General features: G+C 48.4%; 1 protein-coding gene across 8 annotated transcripts in view; it reads right to left on the bottom strand.

Annotated features, from left to right (window-relative positions):
* HIPK2 (homeodomain interacting protein kinase 2) overlaps window positions 1-22,821 on the bottom strand; it is a 195,516-nt gene that overhangs the window by 11,679 nt on the left and 161,016 nt on the right. For 6 of the 8 annotated variants that reach the window (XM_070071416.2, XM_051835654.3, XM_051835656.3 and 3 more), the window contains exons 9-12: window positions 22,112-22,233; window positions 12,075-12,217; window positions 8,570-8,749; window positions 6,905-7,186 (exon numbers count right to left, since the gene is read on the bottom strand). In XM_070071416.2, the coding sequence (XP_069927517.1) occupies window positions 6,905-7,186; window positions 8,570-8,749; window positions 12,075-12,217; window positions 22,112-22,233 (727 nt within the window). The remainder of the gene's footprint in view (window positions 1-6,904; window positions 7,187-8,569; window positions 8,750-12,074; window positions 12,218-22,111; window positions 22,234-22,821) is intronic. The other 2 variants (XM_051835655.3, XM_051835657.3) reach the window with 1 other exon arrangement.

The following is a 22,821-nucleotide window of genomic DNA, read 5'->3' as shown; positions in this document are numbered from 1 at the left end:
TGCGGCCGGCGCGCTGCAGCCGGCGCACCGCGGCTGGCGCACCGCGCTGATCCGATGGCAGGAGCCAGGAGCCAGGTGCTTATCCTGGTCTCCCATGGGGTGCAGGGCCCAAGCACCTGGGCCATCCTCCATTGCACTCCCGGGCCACAGCAGAGAGCTGGCCTGGAAGAGGGGCAACCGGGACAGAATCTATTTTATTTTTAAAGATTTATTTATTTATTATTTGAAAGGCAGACTTAAGGAGAGGTAGAGGCAGAGAGAGACAGAAAGAGAGATCTTTCATTTGCTGGTTCACTCCCAAAATGGCCTCAATGGCCAGAGCAGGGCTGATGTGAAGTCAGGAGCCAGGAGTTTCTTCCAGGTCTCCCACGTGGGTGTAGAGGCCCAAGGATGTGGGCCATCTTCCACTGCTTTCCCAGGCCACAGCAGAGAGCTGGACTGGAAGTAGAGCAGCTGGGACTCAAACTGGTGCTCATATGGGACGCTGGCACTGCAGGTGGCAGCTTTACCTGCTACACCACAGCACTGGCTCCACCTATAACCCTTTAGATGTAAAAAGTCCACAAGCTTGTTCCTCAGCAGGCTAAACACAGAGCTACCATATAACCCAGCAAGTCCATGCCTAGGCTTGTACCCAGGGGAATTCGGCAGCGGCTCGGGTGCCAGCGTGCCAGTTCTTTCTGCAGCGGTCACAGCAGCCGAGAGGTGGAGACGACGCAGGGCCCATCCATTCTAAGAAACAAGACTGGGGCCGGGGCTGTGGCGTACGTAGCCAGTAAAGCTGCCGCCTGCAGTGCCAGCATCTCACGTGGGTGCCAGTTCAAGTCCTGCTGCTCCACTTCCCATCCAGCTCTCTGCTGTGGCCTGGGAAAGCAGTGGAAGATGGCCCAAGTGCTTGGGCCCCTGCACCCATGTGGGAGACCCAGAAGAAGCTCCTGGCTCCTGGCTTCGCATCGGCACAGCTCCGGCCACTGTGGCCAATTGGGGAATGAACCAGCAGATGGAAGACCTCTCTCTCTCTCTCTTTCTCTCTCTCTCTCTGTGTAACTCAAGTAAATACATAAATAAATCTTTTTTTTAAAGAAACAAAATTGATGTATACATGCAATAGAAAACAAATGTATTCTGATCCATGATGCAACATGGATGAATCTTGAACATGTAAGTGAAACTAGCTGGAAACAAAGAGACAAATATTATGATTGCATGTATATGAACAATCTAGAAATAGGCGAATTCATACAGATAGGCTAGAGGAAGTAGGCTAGAGGTTACGAGAGACTGGGAAGTAGGTGGGAGAGAAATGGGGAGTTCTATTTAACATGTACAGAATTTTGTGTTGCAAAAGTTCCAGAGACAGGTAGTGGTGATAAATACAATTTATGCTAATTAGTGTCACTGAGCTGTACACTTAAAAGTAATTAAAATGACAACATTTATGTTTTATGTATTTTACAAATTAATATACAAATAATTGACCGTGCTGTGTACGCATTACATCTAAAAGAAAAAGTCCACAGGTTCATTCAGAATAAAAAAGCAAACAGGACTCAGAGTCTTGGGAGGTGCAGCACCTGGAACAGGGCAGGAAAGACTGAGATCTGGAATGGAAAGCCGGGCGCCAGGAAGGGCCCCTGGGTCTAGAAAGCAGGAGAAAGAACCCAGAGCAGCAGGAGCAGGGGAAGCTGAGGGATGGGCAGGAGGGGTGGGGAGGGGGAGGCTGCACTGCTTCAGGGAGACAAAGACCGGGCGGGCGCCTGGTGCAGTGGTTAACTACTGCCTGGGACGCCTGCCTCCCACTCTGCAGCGCTCGGGTTGGAGTCCCAGCTCCTCTCTATCCCAGCCTCCTGTAAGGTGCACCCTGGGAGGCAGCAGGGTTGGCCAAGGAGCTGAGTTCCTGCCACCCACATGGGAGATCCAGACTGAGTTCTCAGCTCCTGGCTCTGGCCTGGCCCGGCCCTGGCTGTTGCAGGCATCTGGGCAGTGAGCCAGTGAACAGGAGATTTCTTTCTGTCTCTCTGCCTTTCAGATAACTAAAATAAGTACATGAGTAAAAATAACATGGAAAGATGAACAAAGCACGCAGCTGTTGTCTGTGGTGTGGGCTGGTGGACAGTCTGGTGTAATAAGGATGGCACTGGAAGATACGCCCCGCCCCTTCCCGGACAACACGCTCCCAAGGCCAAGGCAGGAGCTTGGAGCTGCTGCCCTGCTGCCCTGGCCTGCCCTGCACTCCAGGCTCCCGTCACACCACTTCCGTGTAAGTAACATGAGCACACAGGAGTCCTCCGGTCGTCCCCCCAGCCACGGACATGTTCTGTGGCAGGTGCGCATTCTGGGAACGGCAGGCCCCACCTGAAGACAGAGCCTGGTCCCCAGGTGTGTCCTTGGAGCTGGCAGCCTACTCCTGGCTCTGCTCTGATGTGACTCTGGCTGGTGGCCTGTCAACACCCATCCTGCTCCAACCTGACTACAGTCTATTAAGGAGAGAGGAGGAGATTTCTCAGAGCATTCAAGGACCCACTGCTAGGGCCCCTTAAAGATCTGTTATTAAAAGTACTTCAGATAGGATTTGGTGCCTTCCCACCATGAGGTGGCCTGCATGCTGATCTCTTGCTGCCTACTGAGGAGTGTGGGATTTAACTCCTACAAGGTCTTCACGAACTCTGTCCCCTTATCTATAGCCAGGAAACCCCTATGCCTGACGAGCAAACACAGACAACATGGTTTAATGCTGACTTACTTTCCTCTTAGGATTCACATGTGGTGAATTAATTTGATAGCTATTTTTCATCTCTTCTATTGTTAAAAATCTCTGTGCTCTACTCAAATATACTATGCAGACTAGAGAACAAATGAGAAGCTGCTAAGTGCACATCTGAGGTTATGGATTCTCCAGGCTCATATCTGTGTGGCAGTCCTACTGGGCTTCACTCCACTGTTGTGTCTAATTATTACTGAGAGCTGAGCAATCCCATTAAAAGTTGGTTACTGGAAGTGAGATGGTGATGGGAGTGGAATGAGAAATATTTGTTTGAAAGGCCTTGACAGAACACCACTTCTGAGCAAAGAACAAAGCGGCAAGAGTTCATGATTGCACTGTGTTGTCATGGCAATAGATGATTTTCATCATTTGAAAATGATGAAAAGAAGTAAGGAGCCAGGAGGTAAGGAAATAAATCCCAGTGGAGAAAACACTACCGGAGGCGCACACACAAACCTGTGACCCTCTCCTGCAGGGTGCTACCTGGAATGTGCTTCTGATTTCTATTCGCTAATCTCAGCCAATTTCATCCCTCAAGACCAGGATCAAAACTTATCTCCTCCAATAAACCTTCCATGACTCCTTCCACTGCTTGGATTTCACAGTCAATGCTATAAGTGAACAACATTCTCTATGATTATGACACTTACTATTAAATGTAAGTAACAGTTACTGGATGCACACCAACTCGTACTCAGAGTGCCTTGTGTGTATTGTCTCTCATCCTCATGGCAGGCTTACGTGGTAAACACCGTGACTGCTTTCATTTTAAAGACATCTAACTTCAGACGTGGGGAGCTGGGGTCACTTCCTTGCCTGAGGTCACAGACCAGTTGGGCAGAGTCAGGGTTGAACTAGCACCTGCACTCTTGTAGAAAAAAATTATTCATTCATTTATTTGAAAGGCACTGTGACAGGACAGGGTGGGGAGGGGAGGGGCAGAGAGAGGACTTCCATCTGCTGGTTCACTCCCCAAATGCCTGCCGAGTCAGGGCTGGGACTCCATTCAGGTCTCCCATGTGGGTAGCAAGAACCCAAGAACTCGGGCCATCGTCCACTGTCTTCCCAGGTGCACTAGCAGGCAGCTAATCAGTTATTTTTGCCAGTGACTGAGCTGGCCAGCATTTCAGGCAGTTACAGCGCCAGCTAGAAACCAGAAATGCCGGAATGGGGTGAGGAGCAAGCAGGGGTTGGGAACAAGGGTGATCTGGCCAAGGAAGCAAACTCCACTGTCCAAACCGGAACACAGCTGGGAGCAGCCGAGCAGCGCTGGGGACGCAGCCCGATTGTCCCAGGCCTGATGGCTGCTCCAGAGGCATCAGCATCTCCCAACAAAGCTGATCGCCCCACCTAAGGGGAGACCCCCGGAACCCCCTTGCATCCTGAAGTCCCTTCTGCTCACTCGCCCACTGCTGAGGCTCGGCCTGCCATCACCCTGCCAGACCTCTGGCCTAGAAAGCTCCCCCGCCCCACCGTGTCCTCAAGCTCTGCTCCCTGGGAAGCGCTGCAGAATTCCGCTGTTTTTATGGAACTGCCGTTGGTGTGCAAGGATCTGCACGTCTCTTATCTTGCTCATCGCACTGCAAACCTCAGGAGGGCCGAGCACATCTACCTTATCCATGGAAGACCCGCATTTCCCAGCAGAATGTCTTAGGCTTAGTGGGGCCAGTGCATGTTCGCTACGTTAGTCTGATTTCTAAGAACAAGTCATCGCCTTGTCCCACCCACCTCCACCCCCAAGCTGTCATTTCTCATTGCAAACTGCTGTCACAATAGTGGGATCACACACAGGGGCCTCTCCATAGACAAAAACAGCTACTGGCTTCTGTCTTACCCTACTCAGACGCAAGTACTCTTTCCTGCTCTCTCTGCCCTCGATTTCCTAGGACTCCGCCGTTTTCCCTCTCCTGTATCTATTCTGTGAGCCCCCGTCATGACCCTGGACGCCTGGAACCCTTTGTGATCACTCTCCAGTCTCAATCTGCAGCTCCCTGCTCCACGGAGGGTCCCGGGCACGGTCTCCCTGTCCCAGCCAGTCCCCTCTGCTTGCCACTCCGTGATGCCTCGGTGTGGAGCAGAGCAGCCCATGGGCCTCTGTGGGTGGCCCTCACACGGCACCTGCCCTCCCCTCCGCAGGGCCCTTCAAGTCATTTCCATCACAATCTGCCAGGAGTTCCCTTCCGCTTCCTTCCAGGGGCCTGTGGGACGGCTCTGGAAGCAGGTGTGTGCTTTGGCTTTGCGTTCTGCGCTGAGGCCTGCCAGCTGCCTGATCGGTGGAGAGACAGCTCTTTCATCCTCCCCTCCGCAGACACACCTCAGTTCTCTCCCGAGCGCGAACAGGGAGGCGATGCCAACTCAAATCTCAGACTTCAAAAGCGATATCCCAATCTCGTCGACCGTCAGAGTTTTCAATCGCTTTTGCTTTTTTGCACTTGTGGCAAAGGACTGTGCCAGGTTGTTTGCCTTCTTGGGATCCGTGCTCTCAACCTGGGAACTCACTGCTGAGCCCGTGGGAAGCCTGGGCCCACGGTTTCCTGGGTGGGGACAAGGGAGGCCCACTGGGGAAGATGGAACTTTTTTTTTTTTTTAAAGATTTATCTATTTGAAAGGCAGAGAGAGAGAGAGAGAGATGTTCTATCTTTCATCACTCCCCAAATGGCTGCAATGGCCAGGGCTGGGCCAGAGTGAAGCCAGGAACCAGGAGCTTCATCCAGGTTTCCCACGTGGGTGGCAGAGTCCTACGCACTTGGGCCATCTTCTGCTGCTTTCCCAGGTGTATCAGTGGGGAACTGGATCAGAAGTGGAGCAGCCAGGACATGAACTGGTGCTCTGATGTAGTGTGCCAGCACTGCAGGTGGCGGCTTAGCCCACTTTGTCACAACCAGGGCCCCAAGGACTGAACACCGATTCAACTTGGGGCTGGGATAAAAAAGGAAATGGAGGCCTGTCCTGAAACAGGTGATGAGGAAAAGGCAAGACTGGCTGGCAAACGCGTGCACCAGGGCTCGCACCGGAAGCGCTCTGCTATTTCCTTCTCTGGAACACACTGGAGCTTAAGCTGAGTCATTCAACAGGATAAGAGGATGCCTGAGTGAGACACACACAGCCCCGACCATGAAACAAACCTAAACCACTGCATTTCACCATAGAGACTGGAAGGGAATGCCCCTCCAGGACTAGCTATGAGGAGAGTGTTTTAATCAGTCTGTGCATTCTGTAATGATTTCAAGTACGAGAATTTATTATCTAATCAAAAGGGGCTTTGTGGTTGCTAATTAGCTACACTGTATCCAATCGAGAATTAATAAATCAGGCCTAATTCTGAGTAGTAGGCTTGGTACCCAGTCGAGGGATGCAGGCTGCCAGGCAGCGCTGGGCTGGGGAGTGGCAGGCCTCCATCCATGGCCCGTGCTTCCAATGCTAAGGAGCCAGCAGGCTGGGGTCGGGAGACTCTGGGCTCTCCAGGGCCTGGAGGCCCCCAGGGTAGAGAAGGCCAGAGGACCAGCTGTTCCCGGAGGGGCCCGTGGAGCAGCCCAGGCAAACACTGCATTGTGCGGAAGCCTGGCTGCAGCGCACAGACAAAGTGGCTCTGGCACCAGGGTTAATAGTCTTGCAAATAGAATAAATATTTCTTCCTTCTCCCCAGGAAGCGCAAAGAAAGTAAAATGAATTATTACTACTCTGCAATAAACAGTAATGCTCTCTGGGTGAAGAGCCAACTAGCAATTGGAAAGATTGGGTTAATCAGACACAGAGAAATTTCTGATTAATTGGACAATTGCTTCGAATTCTGAGTGAGCCAAGGCAGTGTTGGGGAAATATCCTGACCAACTGGGAAAAACTCAACAGCCGGAGGCAGAGAATCTCGGGCTCACAGGGGCTGAAATGCTCCGCCCTGATGGTGAGCCTGATTTAGCCTTCAGTTTCCCAAATGTATGGAGCCTATAACTGTTTATAAGACCAAAATGATTCAAAATTATGGAAAATGTGTTGGACATTCTCTTGAAATAATGCTGGGACCCTCGGGGTCTGGAGAGAGGGACTGCTATGTCTGCGATGGAGAACGGCCCAGGTTCGTGGACACCGGTCTGTGTGTGAGCTGGAACGCACGGCCACCCCCCGGGAAGGGCCCTGCCTCACCTGGTGGGGGCGTGTTTCTGCTCCTCCTCCTCGTCCGTGTCGCTGCTGATGGTGATGACGCTGACTGTGGGACTGGGGGTATCAGGAATGACAATTGTCTGCCGCTGCCGCTCCCGGGTGGTGCTGGAAGCAGCGTCGCCCCACCCACAGGTGACTGAGGTGCTGCAGGCTGGGCTGCTGCGCACCATGGCACAGCGGGGAGGGGTGTTCTCCTTGACGCGCTTGGATCGCTGCGGGGAGCTGATGGCCTGGGAGGAGGACACTTCACAGGTAGAGACATTTCTGTAACGACAAAGCCGCACACACTGACAGAGGAAGGCCACCCCAGCACATCTTCCAAGGAGCCCAGCTGTCTGGGAACATCAGCTTTCCAGCTGTGCTGCGACTGGGGAGTGAGTGGTCACCTCCAGGCGCCCCTCGTTAGTTGGCAGGCACACAGGGACAGCAGCCTGGCCTTCTCCGGGCTCTGGTTTGGCTCCATGGGCCTGCACCTGGCAGGCAGATCTGGTAAGGGCAGACTGTCCTAACCACCACGTCAGCCACATGACACTCAGAGATTCCATTAGCTAAAGGGATGGCAGTGTCATGAAAACAATTCCGTAAAGGTAGATTTATTTAATTTTCTATCTAGCTGGTGTTGAGATGTTTCTTGTTCCTGGTAATAAGCTTTACTGATAAAATGGTTCATTATTCACACTCACCATAAACCTAGGCATGTACCTCTGTATTCACTATAATTTTTAGATTAGGTTTTCACAATTCTAGCAGTTACACTGTCTCAACCTGGCACTGCTAAAACAAAAATAAAAGAAAACATGCCTGCCCGCACCGACTGACAAGGGAGAGCCTTCTGGCTTCTTCTTTGCTTTGCGTGGAGCACTGGTCTTAAAAATAGGCAATGATGAGGGGTCTTGAAAATGCATGCCATGAAAAAAACTAGGTATGGATTTCAGAGTTTTCTTTGCATCAAAATAAACTGATCTTTTAATTGCACTTTCCATGAACTTTCTGAAGTACTTTCCTATATAACTTGCAGTATAATTAGTGTTGACCTTGACCTGTACTGGCAATAAATCTTATTAAAGCCAGTTAGGTGGTGAGCAGACACCCAGCAGGGTGGGAAGGCTGGGTCTCTGGACAGCTATGCTAGGCCAAGGTGAGCCTGACCAGTGTCCTGCAGGACTGACCTCTTGGCTGCATGGAAGTGCAGGGCCATCAAACGACGGCGTGAGCGGTCATCTCAGAGCTGCCGGACTCGAGCTTCCTCCAGTGTCAGGGATGCTCCAGTGAGGACCTCAGCCCTGATGTTTTGTCTTCGTGATCTCCACGCACTGACCCCCACCCTGTTGTTCAAGTTGTACTTGGAGTAGGGTGCAACCTCTCTTCCCACTATGAAATCCCTACGGTGGTCCTGGACCATCTCAGTAGTACGGAACAAAGTCTTCTTTACCGTGCAGGGTATCAACAGGGACAGAAGCTCTCAAGGTATAACATACTGTGCTCTGTGCCCCCACACAGAGCGCTTCCTACACACCTGTGGGCTGTCTGTGTGCCTGTCGGAGGAGCACCCCCAGCCCACGCAAGCTCGGGGATTCTCCTTAATCCCAGAGGAGCGTTCGCTTCTCCTGGGGCCTGTCTCCTCCAAGGACCCCTGCCACCACTCACCTCACAGACGACTGGTGCTGCTTACTCTTCCGGGAGGACGTGGTGCTGGTGGGCTGCTGCCTCATGACATGGGCCACACCCACGTTTAAGGGCTGGGCTGCTGGAAGGGTCACATGACCCGTCAAGAGCGCAGGCTGCTGCATGATGGGATTGTAATGGCTGCCGTGAGCGTGCGTGTTCCTGAAAGGCAGAGGGAACATGGGCTCCTCAGAGACTTCAGGAAGGCAGAGTTTCTTGACAACACAAAGCTTCCTCTCCAGTGAGAAACTGACCAGGTGGGGCTTTGAAAATGTTTTTATTTACTTAACTTGAGAGAGAGAGAGAGAGAGAGAGAGAGAGAGAGAAGCAGCACTCCCGTCAGCCTCGTCACTCCACAAGTGCCTGCAACAGCCGAGGCTGAGCCAGGATGAAGCCAGGAGCCCAGAGTGCCATCCCGGTCTCCCATGGAACCCAGACATGCGAGCCATCATGCGCCCCTGGTACACGTTAGCAGGAAGCAGGGATTGCCTTGGTCAGGTCGCCAAGCTGTGAGCTCTCAGGTTTCCTGGGCACCGTCACGTTGAAATGCTGTTCTAGGGGACAGGAGGAGCCCAGCTTGTTGGCGAGAAAGATGACCAGCGAGTGGGAAGAGTGCTGAGTGCACAGGCTCAGGGCTTCTGTGTTGAGGGCACAGGAGATAAATGTTCCTCCAGCTTTAAAGGCCCTGAGCAGGCGGTTATGCTGCTCCATACGTGTGTTTTATTTTAGAATTTATAAAGTGTCTTCAGCAGGTTACTTCATTTCACTCTGTGGGGTAGGCAGGAAATCTCAGTGAAGCCATCTTATTAATGAGGAAATTGTAGTTTATGTGAAAAACAAACTTTGGAGGCCAGGAGCCATACATTTCTGGCAATCGGAAGTGTTACGTTCTTTGAACGCCCTCAGTGGCTAGCACAAGGCTCAGACATGTAGTAACTGATCAGGGACTCACATGCTTGCTGAATGAGCAGCTAGATTAACTGAAGACTGACTAGACATGTATCGAGTTTGCTACTAAAATCAAAATTAGTTGGGGGTAGTGCTGTGGCATAGTGGGTAAAGCCGCCCCCTGCAGTGCGGGCATCCCATATGGGCACTGGTTCAAGTCCCGGCTGCTCCACTTCCAATGCAGCTCTCTGCTATGGCCTGGGAAATCAGTGGAAGATGGCCCAAGTACCTGGGCACCTGCTACCACACGGGAGACTCACGAAGAAGCTCCTGACTCCTTGCTGGGGATTGGCTTAGCTCCAGCTGTTGCGGCCATTTGGGAGGTAAACCAGTGGATGGAAGACCTCTCTCTCTGCCTCTGCCTCTCTGTAACTCTGTTTTTCAAATAAATAAATTAATTAAAAAAAATCAAAGTCAGTAACAGACACATGTTGACAGAAATACTGGCAGTCTATCCTGAAAATGGTTACATTTCAAAGTTCTTACAACCTGGATGTATGGATTGCCAAGTATTTTTTCCACAGAAATGTTAAAAGTGGTGATTGATTCATAGATTTACCCATAAAAGGCCATTTAACACACACTGAAAGTAAAAGGGGAATTCATTTCAGTATTTAAAAGTTATCAGATCTGTGGACAGGCGTTTGGCATAGGGGTTGCGACACCACTCGAGAGGCAGCACCCCATTGTGCAGCCTGCGCGTTCAAGTCCTGGCTCTGCTTCTGACTCCAGGTTCTGTTAACGTGCACCTGGCAGGCAGCGGTGACGGCTTCAGTTCTTGCCATACACATGAGGCCTCTTCCTGGCTTTGGCCTGGCCCAGCCCCAGCAGTTGTGGACACTTGGGGGAGTGAACCAGTAGATGGGAGACCTCTCTGTCTGCCCCTGTTTCTCTCTGACTTTCAAATGTATGTATGTATGTATGTCTATATATATGTCTATATACATATATATCTGTATATATATAAAGAAGGGGGGGTTATAAAATTCTGTCTTGTGAGTTGGCAGAAGGGTGACTAGGGGGCTGGTGCTGCGGCTCACTAGGCTAATCCTCTGCCTTGCGGCGCCGGCACACCGGGTTCTAGTCCCGGTCAGGGCGCCGGATTCTGTCCCAGTTGCCCCTTTTCCAGGCCAGCTCTCTGCTGTGGCCAGGGAGTGCAGTGGAGGATGGCCCAAGTGCTTGGGCCCTGCACCCCATGGGAGACCAGGAGAAGCACCTGGCTCCTGCCATCGGATCAGTATGATGCGCCGGCCGCAGCGCACCGGCCGTAGCGCACTGGCTGTGGCGGCCATTGGAGGGTGAACCAACAGCAAAAAGGAAGACCTTTCTCTCTGTCTCTCTCTTGTCCACTCTGCCTGTCAAAAAAAAAAAAAAAGAAAAAAAGAAAAAAAAAAAAAAGAACGGCCTTGTAGGCAGAGAAGGAGCTGCGGGAGGGCTTCCGGTGGTATGGAGACTGTGAGGAGACTGGGGAGTGCCTGCGCTGACGTTCGTGCTGAATCTGGTACGGTTCAGGAGGCCATCAGGAGCGGGGGATAACTGAGGGCGGAGTTGCTGTTTCTGCACTGGCAAAGAGAGCGCCGCTGGTGGTGTTGGGAGAGGTGCAAGACAGAATGGCAAGTGGCCATGAGAACACTAGGAGGCCAGTGAGTCGGATGGAGTGGTGGTCTGGGAAGATGCAGGGGTGCGTGTGCAGGCGGGCAGCCAGCCGGACGCCTCTGAGGTCTGTAGACAGTGGACTCTGGTCTCGAAGACATGACTCCGGTCTGAAGAGGTGGGCTCAGAAAACGCGCCCGAGATTACCACTGCGAAAACACCCACTCCTGTCCAGCATCCCCCGGGGGGCCACACAGACGTCACGTGCCCAGGTCTCACTTGCTGGAATTGCTTGGGGCTTCAGGGACATCCTTCTGCATCCCTTTGCTGGTGACAAACCTTTGCTTCCTGAGAGTGGAATTTAATTCTGAGAAACATTTAGAAATCAACTAGGCTCAAGTCTGGTGAATTGTATCGGTGAGTACGCAGTGTAACTGAATTTCGAGTGGAGAAGCACAACTGAGTGTAAAGTAACGAAGCTTTCTCATATGCTGGTGCTTCATTTGCTTATATAATGCGTTTGGGAGGCAGAGAGAGCGAGAGTGAGAGAACCTTAGCTCCCATCAGCTGCATCCCTCCCCAAATGCCTGCAATGGCTGGGCTCGGCACGGCTGAAGCAGCAGCTGGAAACTCAGCCCAGGTCTCCCGTGTGAGTAGCAGGAATCCAATTACTTGAGCCGTCCCCACTGCCTCTCAGGCGTTGGTGGGAAGCTGGCATCAGGGGCTGGAGCCAGGAATCTAACCAAGGGACTCCAGCGCGAACCTGAGCGCCTTAACCACTAGGTTAAACACCTACTCCCTTTGGCCCATTATTTAAAAGGACGCTCTCAAGACACCTTAGACACAGTCTGCACACTATTTCACACAAACCAGCGGGTTCAGCTAGAGGCCAGCCTGGCCGCTCCGGCACCAGCACCTGCTCACCTTGCAGAGGCTTCGTGCTTACCTCCAGTCAGCCAGCTGCTGGGTGCCCGCCATGGTCTCGGGAATCACGGCCGTGTGCTGCACGGAGGTGTGGGTGGCTACTCCGGTCAGCTGCTGCCATGCTGGGGGAAGCAGGATCTGCTGGGTCCCGCTTGGCCAGGCCTGCTGTAGGACAGAGGATGCTCGCAATCACCACGTTTGTCAGCCACGTATCGACCTGTAAGAATGCAGCACCACTCTGCTGTGCTGTGCCAGGCTCTGTGCTGCGTGTGAGAGCAGAGAAATGGTCTCTGACCCCAGAACTACCAAACACGAGCAAGCTGAAGATATCTGAGTACGGGGACTGTGTTGTTAGGAAGGGTTCGTTCACACTGAAGAATGACTATAAATCTGCTCTAGCGAGCAAGTTCTAAAGTTCATTTATTGATTCATTTTGTGCAGACATTGAGGTGGCTGAGTCAGACGATGCCTTGCCCTCAAGCTTTTCTTGATTTAATATTTTACATTCTGTTTACCAATCAGAATCCAGAGTTTCAACCTGTGTTACCTTCTGAACTTAAGTTTACAGTTTTGAGATCACCAAGTATCCAGTACCACCCTACCTCTGAGAATAAACGAATTTGAAGTAATATTCATAGTCGAGACGTTTCAGCCAAAAAGAATTACCTCAACTTCTCAAAGCAAAGATGAGGGTTAGTTAGGGAGTCACTGCTTGAATCTACATAAAATTAAGATTTTTCTAAGACATCTAAAATGAGCCTTCATGATTCTTTCTTTGCAGAGAGTGAGGTCCTCCATTGCTGGTTCACTCCCCAGATGGCCACAAATGCCGGAGCTCTGCTGATCCAAAGCCAGGAGCTCCTTCCAGGTCTCCCATGGGTGCAGGGGCTCAAGGACTTGGGCCATCCTCTACTGCTTTCCCAGGCTATAACAGAGAGCTGGATTGGAAGTGAAGCAGCCAGGACTTGAACCGGTGCCCATATGGGATGCCACTGTCACAGGTGGCAGCTTTACCCACTATGGCATAGTGCTGGCCCCCTCCTGATTCTTTCTTGAACTGACTTACTGGCTGAATGTGTGTGTGTGTGTGTCGGGGTGCTGTGTTTTAAGTTTCCTGTAGCCTCAATCACTGTGCTGGCCCTTGGCCGTTAACTGATTCAGTCTGAATACAACGCTCCTAAACTAGACCCCCGGGAAACCACCACTAAGGTAAAATACCTCTTGGGCAGATGCAGGATTTAAGGCCCTGGTATTTTAGTCTCTCTCTTTCCATCTGGCAGGACATGACCAGCATGGGGTGATTCACCTAGTTCAGTGTTCCACAAGCAATGCATGTGTTAATATGTGTGTGTTGACCCCACGTACAAATACACTTCTAGAAATAGGTTACAAATCTGAGTCAAGGCTTACTGCACAGTGATGTATATAAAAATGACATAATCACATTTTAGATCTCAAATTACAGTTCACCTGGTCCACCATCCTCATGTTGCAAATGAGACCCCATGATTTTAAAGATTTATCTTACTTACTTGAAAGACAAAATTACAAAGAGAGAGAGAGACAGACAGACAGACAGACAGACAGAAAGTCTTCCATCCTGCTGGTTCACTCCCAAAGTGGCTGCAACGGCCAGAGTTGAGCCAATCCGAAGCCAGGAGCCAGGAGCTTCTTCTGGGTCTCCCATGCTGGTGCAGGGGCCCAAGCACTTGGGCCATCTTCTGTTGCTTTCTCAGGTGCATTAGCAAGGAGCTGGATCAGAAGTGGAGCAGCCGGGACTTGAACTGGTGCTCATATGGGATGCCGACACCCCAGGCAGGGGCTTTAACCCACTGTACCACAGCACTGGCTCCTCTTATGTTTGCTTATTGATCTGCTTTGATATGGCCAGAGGGCTCAGAGACCACAGCTCAGACTCTAAGTGCTTAATGAATATCTGTTGATAAAATGAAAGAAGCAACTCTACCAGAGCTATTAACTATAGTGACTTATATTTCAAATTTACTAAATTCACATTAAGCAGAATTACTAATTTAATTGATTAAAACAGTTTTAAACTCAAGCTATTAAATGATTAATATTTCCACGGGTGGTAAGACTCTACTGAGTTAGTCATCCACACCTCATTTCAGATGTCATGGAAAGCGTGGGTTTTGACCAACGTCATTTATAAAATAAGTGCTGATCTCAAGCTAACATCATTTTTTCTATTTCCCTGAAATGAACATTAACATTTTACTTCAAAAAGATGGAATAAAAGGCTATTTTAACTTTTTTTTTAACTGATTGATATACACAGCTCAACTGAGAGGATACTTCCTCAGGCATTTCTGTGATGTGTTACTGGTACTGGGAATGGAGCTAACATTTCTTGATGTGCCATGCAATGAGTTAAGTAATAAATGCATTTTCTGACTTCTTAATGCCAATTCTAGGAGGCAGAGACTCTTAATTTCTCTCAATTCTCAGATGGATAAACCCAGCACAGAGAGATTAAATAACTTGGCCAGAAATACAGTAAATTAAACATATACATTTATTGCTCTCTAAACCCAACTGAAATGATAGTGGAATTTAAAAAATACAAATTCATAAAGGCAAAGAAAGCATGAGAGAGACAGTAACAGCTAAAATTTTCAAAGGCAGAAAACAGATGGCCAATTATGAATGCGGGAATTCCAAGGTCACCTGTGAGTGTGAAGCCCTTCACTTCCCATGTCCCTGGTGTGCGGGCACAGACCTCCCCTGAGGCTGGAAGCTTCTCTGTAGGGAAACTGACGGGTCCACAGACAGGACGCCGGGGGACCCGCTGGAGCACCGGGGATCTCGGCAGTGACGGGCTGGGCTTGCCTCTCAGCAGGCCACAGAGAGCCACCGCTAGTGGCCCCCGCCACCACAGCTTTCCGGTCACTGTTGAGTGTTTTCAGGCTTCAACATGAAAGGACAGACGAGGCTCACCAGACAGGAAAGAAAGCTTCTGACAGGAACGGACTCAAACAAACAAACAAATAAAAAACAAAAGGAAACTCTGAGGAAACAAAAAACAGGTGTAGCAATAAGAAAAAAATTTGAGGCCAGTGCTGTGGTGTAGTGGCACTGGTTCTAGTCCCGGCTGCTCCACTTCTGATCCAGCTCTCTGCTATGGCCTGGGAAAGCAGTAGAAGATGGCCCAAGTGCTTGGGTCCCTGCACCTGTGTGGGAGTCTTGGAAGAAGCTCCTGGCTCCTGGCTCCTGGCTTTGGACCAGTATAGCTCTGGCCATTGTGGCCATTTGGGGAGTGAACCAGTGGATGGAAAACCTCTTCCTCTCTCTCTGCCTCTGCCTCTCTGTAACTCTTTTAACTAAAAAACAAAAACAAAAACAAAAACAAAAACAAAAACAAAAACTTTTTTTTTAATGGAAGATCAGTTTAGAAGTAGCAATACCTAATTGGTCAGAATTCTACAAAGAAGAAACAGGAAACTGAGGAGAAGAAATTATCATAGGCAAAATACAAGTTTCCAGACTGAAAGGGCAAACAGGCGCCGGGGGCGTGCAGGCATGGACTCTGGGAGCGCAGTGGGCGAGGGGAGGTCCTGAAAGCTTCCTGAGAGAGAAGGAAATAAGACGCTGAGCGCGCTGTGCTTCAAGGTCAGCACATCAGACACACTCCCAGCTCCTAGCTCTCGGAGGGTCCGGGGCCCCTGAGAACTGGTACGTAAACAGCCGACCCGGCGACAGAACAAGGCCGTCATTAGCTCCGGGAAGAACAAGGAGCTGTGCCACAGAGGAAACACACTTGCAGCACAGGCCGAGACCCAGCTGAGAATAATGTTATATAATACTGATGATAATTATGTGCATTTTATGAAGTAGTTGAATAAAAAAATTATGCAGGAGAGAGACTGTGTGTGGCCACAGAGCCAAGTCTTCAGCTTTCATTAGAGGAAGTCAGTTGGTAATGCCTAAAATGGAAAAATCAATAAAAAGCAGTCTAGCATGTTATTTTAGAAATATAGGTTAAATAACAGATTTAGCAGTGAGGTTAAACATTGCTATTTTGGGGTGGTAGAAATTAAAGGCAGGAAAAAACAGGAGACTGTGACTTTCTTATAAGGTTGTGGTGTTTTAACTTAAGAATTAAATTTAAACTTTAAAAATAACTGCCTCAGAGTCACAGGGCCAGTAAGTGGCGAGGCTGGCATGTGAGCACTGGCAGCCGAACCCTGGTGCCTGTGCCCCAGCTGCTTCACCTCTCTCTACCGATGACACACAAGAGTGACGGCCCTATTGGTGGTCACTGCATAAAGAGGGGACAGCCAGGCCCCCCTTATTCATTAACAATATCATGGGCTTGCAAAGCAGAAGCTGACGGCAAGACAATGGGCTGGAAAGACTGGCTGCTGAAAATGGTATCGGAGGAGATTTGCAGGCGGAAGCACTGAAGTTTTGTGGCGATCAAGCCAACAGTTTGTCCTTAGGGAAAGATTTAAAGGAGTTCAGATGATATGATCTGATTGGCTAGAAGAATGCAAAAAAAAAAAAAATTCCTCATGGAGGGGTGGCATCTACAAGGATGCACCATTTCTGACTTTCTGAGAGAGCCCAGCTAGTCAAAGTGTAAATGAGATAAACTCAACACTGTCTCTGTTAAGAACTCTACTTCCTGTCTCCTCACCTGTACCTAGTCCTTCACAGCTTCTGTTGGTGGCCAAGGTGCTAGGGTGTGGGAGGACGCAGGTGGCAGCTCCCTGGAGGCAGCACCAAGATGTTCTTTGCAAGGCAGTCCTTAAACACCATACCCATGTCTCTGAGCTGAGACATGTGTGATGACCGCCACCCCACCCCCACCACGCACATGTCCCCAGCACTCCCCACACGGGCCAGTGTCCCACTAGAGGACACGCAATGCTGGCAGAGGGAGAGGAAAGGGGCAAACGCAACGAAACGATTCAAAGACTCCACTTCTAATTTTTTATAAGTAAAAGTCTTGAAAAGATGTGAGAACTTTTGCACACATTTAAAGCAAGAATAGTCTTTGCAACGCTCTGTATAATACCCAGAAGTATACCTACAGAAGCATGGAGGATGGGGCCAGCATTGTGGCGTAGTGGGTTAAGCCACTGCTTGGGATGCTAGTTTCCCATATGGGTACCTGCTTGAGATCTGGCTGCTCCACTTCCAATCCAGCTCCTGGTTAATGCGCCTGGGAAAGTGGCAGAGGATGGCCAAGTAGTTAGGCCCCTGCACCCACATGGGAGACCCGATGAAACTCCTGGCTCCTGGCTTCGGTTTGGCCTAGTACTGACCACTGTGGTTATCTGGGAAGTGAACCAGCGGATGGAAGATCTCTTTCTCTCAGTAACTCTGCCTTTCAAATAAATAGTTTTTTTAAATGCAGACTTTAATTTAAATGTTTAATTATCGCTTTAAAAAAATAGCTATCATGCCAGTTTTATAAGTTAAATTAAAAGAGTCATTTAAAAATATCCTGGAGAGAATGAATCTTAAAAGCCTAACACAGTGGCCTGGATTTTGTGACGAGCAAAGACAGAAAGAAAGACCAGACAACAAGGAGGCCACATGCTGCTGGACAGGGCCTACCTCAGAAGTCTACAGGTGTGAAGACACAGAGCCTGCTTGTCCGCTCTCCTGGCTGCATGGTGTCCCTTTTAGGAGTGCATCAGTTTATTTAGCGAGTTCCCTACTGATGAACACTCAGCTTGTCTCCAACAGCTCCCTGTTATAAACACTGAAGCAATTAAGATCTTTATACACACGGTTTTTGCTCACTCTCTCAGTTACAGCTCCAGGTTAAAATCCACTTAGAGATTTACAACCCTCTAGGGATTCTTTCATAAGTAAGTAAAAATAAAAAGTAAATCTCCCCCCTACTAGGATTAAAGGAGAAATTCAGAAATGCTGGGCTTAGAGTCCACCAAAGTGAACAATGAATAATGTCTATTTTAGTGAATAAGAGGTGCTAATTATTATTTCAGAGATGGTTGCTGGCTTACTAGGGTTAAGTGTGAAAACACTAAAAAGGATCTGTAATTACCTTTTTTAAAAAAGATTTATTTTATTTATTTGAAAGGCAGAGTTACAGAGGGAGCTAGAAACAGAGAGAGAGAGGTCTTCTGTCCACTGGTTCACTCCCCAAATGGCCGCAATGACTGGGGCTGGGCAGGCCGAAGTCAGGAGCCAGGAGCTTCTTCCAGGTCTCCCACATGGATGCAGGGCCCCGAGCACTTGAGCCATCTTCTGTTGCTTTCCCAGGCCATAGAGAGAGCGGAATAGGAAGTGGAACAGCCGAGACTCGAACTGGCACCCATATGGGATGCTGGCATTGCACACCACAGTATCGGCCCCCGTAATCACCTTTTAAGGCACAAATGAATTCTATAGACCTCGGGCCCCAGGGGAGGAACAGGATGCTGGCCAGGACTTCTGCCACTAATATGAAGTAGGAATCACCTTCCCTGCCCTGGACTGAGCTGACTGAGCCCTCTCTTGATTTATCGGGGCCTTTCCTGCTACTGAACTCTACAAATAAAAGGAAGCTACCAGGACTGGTGACAGAATAGAATAGAACTGTTTTAATTGCATGAGACTAAAAAAAATTCATGGAAAATACATGTTATTATTTAATTCAAACTTTTTGAAGTCCCGTACACAGAAGGTTCTGTTTACAAACTTTGAGCAAGAGAAAACTGTGTATGCCAACAGTCATGGGTGTTAGGGTCACCTGCACAGTGTGAGTCTGGATGGGAGAAAGAAGAGGCAAGAATGGCTTTGCAGCAATCTGAAACAAGATGTCCCAACAAACAGAAGATAATAAGATCTAAGATACGGTATGAGACTGGTATAACCTTGAAATGCAAATTATATGCCATTCTCACTCATAAACATAGAAACAAAAATACAAACTACAGTATCTACAAACTGTGATATCAGAATACTACAATATTAGAACATATCATATCAAACATGACATGATCAAATAAAGCTTACCTCATAAATATAAGGATAGGTGAGCACTACCAACTCTATGAATGGAACTTATCACATTAACAGATTAAGGAACAACAACAAGAAACCACATGAGTACGCCAACAGACGTGGAAAGAACATTTGATAAAATTCAATGTTCAAGGGCTGGCGCTGTGGCTTAGCGGGTAAAGTCACCACCTGCAGCACTGGCATCCCATATGGGCGCCAGTTTGAGGACAGGCTGCTCCACTTCCAATCCAGTTCCCTTCTTCTGTGCCTGGGAAAGCGGCAGAATATGGCCCAAGTGCTTGAGCCCCTGCACCCACGTGGGAGACTGAAAGAAGCTCCTGGCTCTTGATTGGCCCAGCTCTGGCTGTTGCAGCCATTTGGGGAGTGACCCAGTAGATGGAACATCTTTCTCTCTTTCTCCCTGTGCCCCCCCGCCCCTCCGCCATAACTCTGACTTTCAAATAAACAAATAAATAAAACTTTAAGTAAAAAAAAATTCAATGTTCATTTAAAAAATTCAACCATAAAGTATCTCCATCAGATATTTATAGTAAATAGAACATGTGATTGTAAACAGAAGAATTTCCTTTAAAGTTAAGTACAAGTTAAGGATGACCAATATTAAACATTGTTTTGGAATTCCTACTCAGCTCATTGATGTCAGAATATTAAATAAGGGCCAGTGTTGTGGGGCGGCAGGTTAAGGTGCAACCTATGATGCCAGGATCCCAAATAGGCACTGGTTCGAGTCCTAGCTGCTCCACTTCCCATCCAGCCCCCTGCTAATGTGTCTGGGAGGGCAGTAGAGACTACCTATGAAGGAGACCTGGATGGATTTTCAGGCTCCTGGCTTCAGCCTGGTGCAGCCCTAGCCATTGTGGCCATCTGGGAAGTGAACTAGTCGATGGAAGATCTCGGTCTTTCTCTCCCCTCCCTCCCTCCTTCTCACTCTATAACTCTGCCTCTCGAATAAATAATCTTAAAAATACATTAAATAAAAGGCATAGGGGGCTGGCATTGTGGCACAGGTCACCACCTGTGATGCTGGCATCCCATATGGGCAACAGATTGAATTCTGGTTGGTTCACTTCCAATCTAGCTCCTTACTAATGACATTTGGGGAGTGAACGAATGGATGGAAGCTCTCTCTCTTCCCCTCTCATTGTAACTCTGCCTTTCAAATAAGTAAACAACTCTTTTTTAAAAAAAGTATTAGAATTGTAAAGGAAGAAACAAAAGTATATCATTCACAAATGAGAAGACTGTCTTCAGAGCAAATCCAAGAGGATTCACAGAAACAATCAGAACTAATCAGAGCTGAGTTTAGAAGGATTGCTAGATAACAAATTCAATAAACTAGAATCAGTTACAATTCTTGCAAACCAAGGATAATTAGAATATGTAATAAAATTATTAAAACAAAAATTACAAAAAACCTTAGGAATTATTCCAACAAAGGAAATACTATATAAAGTTATACCATGTTCATGGATCACATAGTTGTCACTTGTTCCTGAAGTAAATACAAACGGGATTTTGTTTTGTTTTTGAAACTAAAGTTCTTATGGAAGAGTGGTGTTAAATCTATACGGGTGAGTGAAGGAATAAGAACAGACTAGGCAATTCTGAAGACTATTTGGGAGCAGGGCTTTCCCTAACAGATACCAAAACATATATTCAAGTTATAATGGTGAAGACAATAGGATATTACAAAAGCCAATTAAAACAACAGCCAACAACTTCCATTTAGTAAAATACCACTAACGTGTCTTTGGGAACACTCTGGGAAAAGCCTTTGGGATCCTATGTTATTTAAAAATCAAGGTGTTTTAAGCTAACATTTGGGTGGAATTGTCCTTGATGCCCCGTAGTAAAAATGATTATATAGAAATAAAGTATGGTATTTGTTTTGGTTTGCACAGGATTTGTCTCCCTAAACTCAGGCAGATGTCTAAATCCCCCAAATGTTACAGTAACAGTTGGTGTATTAATGCTAATGCATTGAGGGTGGAGACTTTATCTGGGAGTTGGCCTAGGGGCTGGTCCTCAGGTCCCTGGGGACTTGTTCTTGGAAGGCAATTCTCATGAGAGGGTTGGCTATACAAGCCAAGTGTGCTTTCTGTCCCGCTGCTTCCTGGCTTGCCACGTGACTGTCCCTTTGCCATCTTCTGGCCTCACCAGATACCTAAACCAATAGGGACCCCCAGTCTTGGATAGGAAACCTCCAAAACTGTAAGTGAATACAGAGCTTCTTCCCTCCTAAATCGCTCCTCTCAGGTAGTTTGGTTACAGTCCCTAAAGCTGACTAACATGGTGGTTAAAATACAGATGCTGGTGCCAAGCTTCATGGAATTCTGCCCTGGTTCTGTCACCTAACTGCTGTGTGACACTAAGTAAGCCTCTGCGCTTCAGGGTCCCTATTTGTTAAACAGAGACAAATACCTTACTCTGTTGTTAGGGGATTAAATCACTTAACAGTCATAAAGTGCCTGGCATAATAATGGAATATTTGTTATTAGGGTTCAAGTATCATTAAGGATTTATAACTGTTATCACTGTAGCACAACTGTTACCTTACACTTCTATAACACTTTATAAACTCTCACCATTTCCTGTCTTTGTGATCTCATTCTACCATTAGAGAACCTACATGGAGGTACCTGTAGGGATACAGACGGTTCCAGCTCTTGGCTTCCATGAGTCTGGTGTTTCAACTGTAAAATGAAGGGTTAATCTCCAGGGCTCCTTTTGGCTTAAAAAAATCTTTTCTATTTTATAAGAAAGAAAGTTAAGGCAAAGAGATGTTAACTGTCTTGCCTTAGGTCAAAGAGAGATACTAGCATAGTTAATTTGCATTCCAAAAATACAGTAATAATTTCTCTAGACTCTCTGTGTATCTAAATCTCTCCCTGGAACTATAAGCAGATATTGAGGAAGGAATTCACTTGGGGACCATTTTGAGTATTATAGATACAGTCCAATGGCTGGCAGAACCTAACTGCTTCCCAGGGAGGCAGTTCTTGTGAGAACACTGATATGGATGATGGCAATACCAGCAGTAGTACAGACGCAGACCTTTACCTGGGCGAGCAGACCTGGTTGGATTTGGAGTGGCTGAGCTCCTGGGGCTTGAGTGACGATGGGCACTGCATTCTCCATCCTCACTGAGTAGCCAGCATGCTTGGAGGGAGAGGCCTGCAAGCCTAGCCAGGCACGGGTGAGGGAAAGACAGGTGGGTGAGTGATTCAAACTGCTGCACCCAGAGCCCCTGCCTAGCCAGTCTTTCAACTCCCAGTCTCCACCCACCAACCGAGCACTTTCTAGTCCTGGAGAGGTCCCCCTTTAGTTTCTAACTTAAATTAGAGTCCCCCCACCCCCTGGCAAAACAGAAACATCCTGAAATGAAGGCTACAAGTAGAAATTCAGGAACCTGGAGGGCCAAAAGTGGAACCGTTAGGCAGCAAAGTTAGAGCCAGAAAACAAGGGCTTCTGACTATCAGAATGTATCAAGATAGGGTTGTCAGGGAGAGCACATGTGACTCCCATCTGCAATTGCATTGGTTGAAAGTGAGCAATTACACATGTGTGTACACCATGAGGTTTGCAAAAATAAATCCTTAAGCTTGTCTATGTGAATTGTAACAGGCACACAGACAAGTTTAGCTTCCTAGCATCCACAGGAGAGGAGTGTGCAGCCGTGGCCAAAGCCTGGTTTGGGGTGGGGGCCCTGGGACGTGCATGTGAACTGGGACTGTGTTGGCTGTCAGAGATGGGCAATTTTCTATAGATAA

Source organism: Oryctolagus cuniculus, chromosome 3 (genome assembly GCF_051225735.1).
Source record: "Oryctolagus cuniculus isolate XC-2025 breed Fujian yellow rabbit chromosome 3, ASM5122573v1, whole genome shotgun sequence".
Taxonomy (NCBI): Eukaryota; Metazoa; Chordata; class Mammalia; order Lagomorpha; family Leporidae; genus Oryctolagus; species Oryctolagus cuniculus.
Note: the sequence above shows the minus strand (reverse complement) of the source record. Positions and strands in the feature narration are given on the sequence as shown.